The 7,263-nt window shown below is 56.7% G+C and overlaps 1 protein-coding gene across 1 annotated transcript; it reads left to right on the top strand.

Annotated features, from left to right (window-relative positions):
• Window positions 1-14: 14 nt before the first annotated feature.
• Window positions 15-7,263, top strand: LOC109365722 (maestro heat-like repeat-containing protein family member 2B). Its single transcript, XM_019612443.1, has 21 exons — window positions 15-83; window positions 412-531; window positions 666-773; window positions 958-1,117; window positions 1,245-1,285; window positions 1,462-1,603; window positions 2,008-2,060; window positions 2,392-2,499; window positions 2,776-2,895; window positions 3,092-3,214; window positions 3,328-3,483; window positions 3,705-3,827; window positions 4,129-4,208; window positions 4,615-4,750; window positions 4,866-4,958; window positions 5,353-5,448; window positions 5,623-5,746; window positions 5,936-6,045; window positions 6,509-6,661; window positions 6,918-7,072; window positions 7,201-7,263. The coding sequence occupies exons 1-21, from the start codon at window positions 15-17 to the stop codon at window positions 7,250-7,252; spliced, it is 2,322 nt and encodes a 773-aa protein (XP_019467988.1). The 3' UTR covers window positions 7,253-7,263.

Here is a 7,263-nt window from a genome sequence, read left to right as displayed (position 1 = left end):
CTCTTGCAGAGCCCATGATGACGGAGAAGCTGCCCCAGGTTGTCAAGGTTGTGCAGCGTCTGTGCAGCGACCCTAGGATCCGGGTGAGCTGGTTTGGGAAAAGAAAGCGCTGTTGGGGTGGCGATGCTGCTGCCAGCATGGGCAGGGCTGGGGTGATCAGGGAGGTGCTGGGGCACTGACTACACAGTCGTGATGCCTCCCATGGGGAGAGCAGACAGTGGAGTGAGCAGGTCCCTGTGGTGTGCATGGAAAGCACACAGCCTGGTGCTAAAGTCTGGCCCTCACCTCGAGCCAAGGCTTCTCCTCTGCTCTTGTTCTATCTGCTCATGCCCAAAGGGCTGCCCCGATGAGCAGGTGGCTTCCCTTTACCTGCTGACCAGGAAAATCATACCCACTATTGACCCCTTGCAGGTGAGGACGGCTGTTCTGCATTTCATCAAGGATCTGCTCAGTTCTAACACCCGGAGCTGCTCAGCCTGGGATGTGGTGGGGCACATCTTCAGTGAGTTCAGCCGCACCATGGAAAGAAGGGTAAGGACAGTGAGCAGCATCTTTTTTTGGAAGACCCGTGCTGCTCAGAGGGTGGCACAGAAGCACCGCTGGGGCCATACCTGAGCCTCCTGAGAACTGAGCATAACCAGCTTTTCAACATTATTGTTGTGCAGGCAGCCAGACACCTTTCTACCGAGGAAGCCCAGGAAGAAGGAGCTCTCCAGGAGCTGTGTATGGACATCCTGGGGTCACTGGACGTCTCTGTGAGAGGGATATCCAAAGTAAGTCACACTCTGCCCTGCTGCTGCTCCTTGCCTTTGCACCACGTGTTTCTCGTCCCACCACCCCAGGTCTCTCCTCCAATGTGCTCTGAAGCACACAAGACTCGGGGAAATTCACAGAATCCTCTTCATCTCTGAGCAGAGGCAGAAATGCTGACATGCTCAACTGCCTCGTTCCCTACAGCTCCTGTGGCCGCGGCTGCTGTTGTTCGTGGTGCCAGCCCAGTACACCGGCATGCTGATCCCGGTCTCCCGCTGTATCCAAGCCCTGTCTGAGAGAGAGGATCTGACAGGACGGCAAATAGAAGATCTGGATCCCCACTTTGTCAGCTCCATGTTTCAAGGTAGGAGCAGAAAGTCCCCCTGTGAGCTCTGCTGACCTGTGGTAGCACCCAGAAGGGACAGTGGAGGTGCGTGTGGCTGGGCACGGAGTGTCTTGGAGTCTTACTCAGCACTTTTGTCTCCTCGCAGGCCCACTGCTGACTCCCCAGACACTGCTGGTGCGCCTATTGGTGAGTAGATGCTCCAGAGGCCGGTGCCAGAAGCCCCCAGGAGGAAGCAGCATGGCCATGGGCAAAGCTGTTGGCTGCTCCTTGCCTGCCAGGACAGAGCCAAGCTGCTTCCATCCTGGGGGGAAGCCGCTGCTCTTGCTGCAGAAGTGACCCTGCTTCTCCTTGCTCTCCTTCAGTTGGTGGCAGGCAGCCCTGTTGCAGGCAGCAAACTCCAAGCCGCTGCCTTACTGCTGATGCAAAACCTGCACAGCAGGTTCCACAGAGCTGTGGGAGCCATGTGGGCTACTGAGATCCCCCTGCTGCTGCAGTGTCTCCAAGGTAAAGCACTGGTGGGGAGCAAGAGGCAGAGGCAGGGAAAGGGTGGGAGTGAAAATGCATCTCTGCAGTGTGGCAGAGGGAAAGCATTTCCTGCAGCCCAGTGCTTGCTCTGCTGCTGTTCCCATTCCAGGGAGACAGCACTGAGGCATGGGGACCTTTTCCCCCAGGGATCTGCCCATTCCAGGACACAGATGGGCCCTTCACGTGCCCTCAGAAAGCAGTCTTGGAGCAGTTAGTTCTGTGTTCCTGCAGGGACAGTGTTTGTGGGGTGGGACAGGTCATTGTGGAGGAGTGTGGGTCCCAGCTTGGCAGTGTCAAGTGCCCAGGCCAAGCCAGGTTTGCAGCAGCTCTTCTTATGTGGCTTGATCCCAAGTAAGGGTCTTTTTCTTCCTATTGCTGTGCAGGGAAAGAGGAGAGCTTCCTGGACTCTGCAGAGTTTGAGCGCCGTCTGCTAAAGGTACAGCATTGCCGAGAGGCGCGGTGCAGAGAAGTGCTTGCCTGCCCCAAGTAGCCCCGCTCCCATATGAGCCACTGTGGGACAGGAACAGCCTCTCAAACGCTGCTGCGGAGCGGCCGCACGCCTTTGTGGCGCTGCCTCTTCCGCTCTGTGCCAAGGCCAAGGGGGGTCTTAGGAGAAGAGCGGCAGGAGGCTTTAATGGAGGGAACGCTGGGGGAGCTGGGAGAGGGACTGTTCTTCCAGGCACCTCTCCCCAGAAGGCTGCAGCAACTTGGGAGTGAGGGAAGAGGCAAAGGGCAAGGGAACATTATCTTCTCCTGTTCTCCAACAGTTCCTGAGGGCGTCACTGGAGACCATAGAGGACGAGGCCTGGACCGAGGCCCTGAGCTGCGAGCTGAGCCGGTGGCTGAGCAGCTCTGCCTGCAGCTCTGGAGAAAAGGTGAGTTCCCCCGGCTCTACCCAGCGGTGCAGCTGCAGGTGTCCAACTGGGGCTGGGGCTGCAGCTCGTGCTTTGCCCACGCAGGGTGCTGATGCTGCTTCCCCAGTCTGTGCCCCCCAGAGGGCCTTTCCTTCTGCCCAGGGATGGCTAAAGCTCGGCCCTGCAGCTGCTCTCAGAGACTCCCAGGGAGCGTGGGTCCTTCCCACCTGGCCCTCCCCCAACAGGTTAAGTTGCTGCCACATCTCAGCTTCTTCCTTTCCTTCCCTTCCCATGCAGTCTTTCCTGTACAAGGCTCTGGGGACAGCACTGGGAGTCTGTAAGGGAGTCCTCCACATCCAGGAGAAGCTGCTGCAGCACCTGGAGGAAGCAAACGCGGAGGAGCCATGTGAGGCCCAGGTGAGCTCTCCTCTTTTCCAGCTCCTGCGAGCATCCCCGCTCTGTCCCTGGGGCAGAGGGCTTCTCCTGGCCCTGCTTCAGGCCTTTCCATCCTCACTGCTGCCATTTTCCTCAGGCGAGGACTGGCCCAGCCACTGTGGTTGGCCACGCCAGTAAGTTCAGGCCTGTGCCAACTGCCCCTTGTTCTTTTGTGCAGGGAATCATCTCTCTTCTCAGCCATGCTGCTGAGAGTAACTTCCAAACAGTCCTGGCCACACTCACCATGTTTGCGTCCAGGCTGTGCAAAGGCTGCAATGTGAGGATTTCCAGGCGCAAGAAGGTAAAGCGTTACGGGTTTCCATGTGGGCATTCTTCTGCCTCATTTTCACAGCAGCTCCTGCCTTGGGAGCCCAGGTGCATCACGAGTGTCTCAAGGCATTTCTTCCCACACAGATGGAGTTGGACAGCACGAGAGCTCACGCCACACGCAGCGCTCTCATGCTCGCCCACGGCAGCTTGGCACTGCGTGCCTCCAAGGAACAGCTGCTCGCCCACCTGGAGGGAGACATCGTGGGCAACATCCTGATGCTCTACAGCTGCAGCTGCCGGGTGAGAGCTCAAAGCGTGCCAGGGTGTCTGAGCGCCCAGCTGCAGCCCCTCCACATGGGGGGATGCTGAGATGGGCCTTCCCTTTCCAAAGGTCCCTTGGGGAATGCTTTGTGCCTAGATGTAGATCCAAGCCCTTCCCTTAGCATTGCCGCCACATGTCCCCCTTGCAGCCCTTGGCCCTTCCCGCAGTTCAAAGACTGTTCTTCTCTCTTGGGCCTCAGGACTTGCAGAACAACCTTGCGCTGGTGCAGAGCATCACCGACTTCAGCTCTGCCTTCCAAGGTGTGGGTGATTCTGTGTGCTTTAACCCCACCTTGAAGGGAAAGCTTCTGGAGATTCTGATGGTGAGTGTCTAGAGACAGGACTGTGTGCAGATGAGTTCTGAGCTGTGCCACGAGGCTCACTTCCCTCGGGGCATACAGGTCTCCATCAGCCACATGTCTCCAGCTGGAGGGGACCTTGGGTGCTGGCAGGCAGCGGCTGGGCAGCGGGCTAGGTGCACCAGCTGTGGAGCTGCTGCATCCTGCAGCACTTCCATGGGAATTGTGGGAGTGATGGGACCGGTGTGGCAGTTGTGTCTGCCTCGGGGTCAGGCGGAACAGCTCTCATGTACCCACCTTGACAGTGTCTCTCTGGGATTTGCAGGACCTGCTGAAGAAGTATTACTCGGGCATCCCTGTCTCCCCAGTGCCTCTCAAGGTGGTTCTGGCCCTGGAGCAGTTGAGGTAAGGACTGAGGTTGCAAGGCAGGATGGTGGTCCCCGTTTTGGGTAGCTCCTGAAGGCCTGGAGGGGGCAGGGGGTGAGGAGCCACATCTACAGCAGAGATGACTGGGCTGTTGTGCCTGGCAAAGCTGAGGTTCTGGGCAGGGAGAAAGGCCTTGGTGCTACTGTATCCTGGCAGGGAAGAGAAGGGAGAGCTGGGGTCTCCTTCCCTTCAGAGCGGGAGGTGGTTCACTGCTGCTGGGGAGGAGGTGGGCACTGCTGGAACTGAAGACAGTGCTCAGCAGCATGATCTGGGGGTATTGGCTTTGTAGCTGTCAATTAGGAGAAACTCACTTGTTGTCTGAACCCGTCTGGAGAGTACTGGTAAAGGCCCTTTCTGATTTCTCTTCCTTTTTTCCTCCTGTCAGCAAGCTGAAGCCCTCTTTTGAAAGCAAGGACATGGATGAGATGTTGGTCCTGTGCTGCAAAAACATTGTGACACACCCTTCAGCGGAGATGATGCTGAAGATCAGGAAGTCACAGCAAGCAGCTCAGTACCTGCAGGTAACCTGCCGTAACTTTCCCAGCCACCTTTCGGTCAAACCCTACCTCAGCACACACAACCTATGCTCTGGCAGCAGCCATCATGCTACATCTCACTCCCCTCTTCTGTTTTCAGCTTCAGCAAACATCACTGAAAGCTCTGGGCCGGCTGATGGCAGTTCTGCTCGAGACAGAGCCCACCGGCGGCTTCTTTCAGAACATAGTCCATGTGAGTATGTGTGGGGCAAGGGAGAAAGCATATTGCCTGTCAGTAGTGGAGGCAGAGATCTGGGGACTGAGAGGATGACCAGAGGGGGAGAAATCTCCTGCTAACGTGCCAGCTCACTGTGAGCTCAGAAATGGGCAGAGAAGAGGGCCCTGCAGGGGGAAAGGCAGGAGCCAGCCCCTGGCAGGCCACAGCCGAGGAAAAGCTCCTGGATTAGGAGACAAGAGTGACTGCAGAGAGTGGGAGCAGCAGCAGTGCCGGTGCTCAGTGAGGTGGGAGGCCACATGGAGCAACAGGGCAGACCTTGAGGGAAAGTGCTGGGAAAGGAGGAACAGGAAGAGGGGTGGCAGGAAGGGAAAGAAAAGATGTCCTCATTGAGACATATGCTCTCCCCCAGGTCCTGCGGAGATCAATGATATCTAAGAATGTGTGGGAGCGCAAGAGGGCCCTGCAGACCTGCTCCCAGCTGTTGGCTGTTTGTGAAGAGCTTCAAGTGAGTAAAGAGCCCCACTACATGCCCCCTGCTCCCTCCCCAGTGCCCCTGAGCTGGAAGGCAAGCTCCACCCAGCTGTGCATGCTGTGTCATGGCATGGGGAAGGCACAGGCAAGAAAAGCTAGGGAGAGCTGGGGCCGTCTACAGCTTTGTTCCTGCCTCTCACCCCTGCAGAGAGGAGATGCGTGTGAGCACTTTGGCTCCCTGGTGGGATTGCTTGCGCCTCTGACATGCGACCCCATGCCTGCATCCCGCCAGTTGGCTGTCACCTGTCTGAGCTCCCTTCTCCGAATCCAAGGTGAGTAGAGCAGGTGTGCTCCTGCCCTCTTCCCTCCTTTATAGCACTACCATGGTCCCTGTTTACAGGAGGGAGAGGCACCGTGCACAGCTCTCTTCTTGTCCCCACCCTGTCCTCTGTCTCTCCCCCGTGGAAAGCAGTTCAATTTCCAGAAGCATGACTTCCCTTTTCTCCCTGTGCTCTTTCCAGACAAAGCAGCCAACAGAGTCATTGAGACAAGAGACCTTGGGAGCCTGCGTGAGGGGCTGCATGCCTGCAGCACTGTCTCTCAGCTCCAGACCACATCCAAAATGGCAAGAGTAAGTGGACCCAAAAATGGGTGGTGGGATCTCACTGTGTAGGCTTCTGCACGACCCTATACTGCTCTCAGCCTTTCACACTTCTTCCAAAATGAGCTGTCACCCTGAGACTGCTTTTCTCAGCAAGTAGCAGGAGGCTCTGAGCTATGTCTGGCCCTCAGTGCAAGGAGCTGATGCCATAATGTGCATTTGTGTGTGAGTGTGTGTGTGTGTGTGTGCATGTGTGACTGTGGCTGCTGGGAGGTAGGCTTTGCATGTAAGCAAACACCATGGGTGCAGAAGATGAGAGAAGGCTCAACCGCCTTCCGTATAAATAGCAGGGTACAGACAGCAGGAGCGTTGTGATTGCCACCTGAATGACCGGCAAGCCACTGAACTAAGAATGCCTTCAAGACTGCTTTCTGTTTTGAAGAGCTGCCGCAGAGCAGTGATGGGATCTCTCCTGCTTCTCATTTCTCTGCAGATTGTGTGCAGAAACTTCCCCGTGGAACGCACCGTCGACTTCATGATGGCCATCAAGGAGACCATCCGGACAGCCACAGGAGTGCGCGTGCGTGCTGCTGGGAAGTGGATGACCACCTTTCTGCAGATGATCAGGAAGGACATCTGTTGGAACGTAAGAGACTTTCTTCCACGTGTCTTGTTTTTTTCCTGGCTGTTGCACTATGCCTTGTGCCGTTTGCCTCTTGTGCTAAAGAAGCACAGCCTGAGCGCAGAGCCAGGGCTTGGACAGGGTGGCTGGTTTGAAATTTAGGCTTAGGCCTTGGCAGCATGTCAAGGGAGCCGGCAGTGCTCATGCACTGAATGGCCATGGTTAGGCCCCGCAGAGTCCAGGATGCAGCAAGTCGTTCTTTCTCCCCTTCTTCTTTCAGGTGCCACCGATCCTCTACATCCTGCGCAGCTGCACGTCATCCCCGCAGCAGAGCACGTTCATGCCCTTCCTGTGCCAGGCGGTGGCCATCCTCACCCGCTGTCACAAGGAGTTTGTGATTGACAACTTCTCCCGGCGGCTTGAGCCCACAGACAGGTACTGGCACTCCTGCCTTTGCTGTTGCTGAGGTCACAGTTGTAGCATGCCTCTGCCAGAGAGATCCAGGGAGGAGGCAGCTTTTGTTTTCCTGTCAAAGTCTCAACTTGAGACTCTCCTTTTTCTAGTGAGACATGGAGGAGAATAAGAGAGTTTTGCCTTCAACGGTGGAGCCAGTAGAAGAAAAGAAA

The sequence above is a fragment of the Meleagris gallopavo genome, chromosome 1 (assembly GCF_000146605.3).
Source record: "Meleagris gallopavo isolate NT-WF06-2002-E0010 breed Aviagen turkey brand Nicholas breeding stock chromosome 1, Turkey_5.1, whole genome shotgun sequence".
Classification (NCBI taxonomy): domain Eukaryota; kingdom Metazoa; phylum Chordata; class Aves; order Galliformes; family Phasianidae; genus Meleagris; species Meleagris gallopavo.
This window is presented reverse-complemented; position numbering and strand designations above follow the sequence as displayed.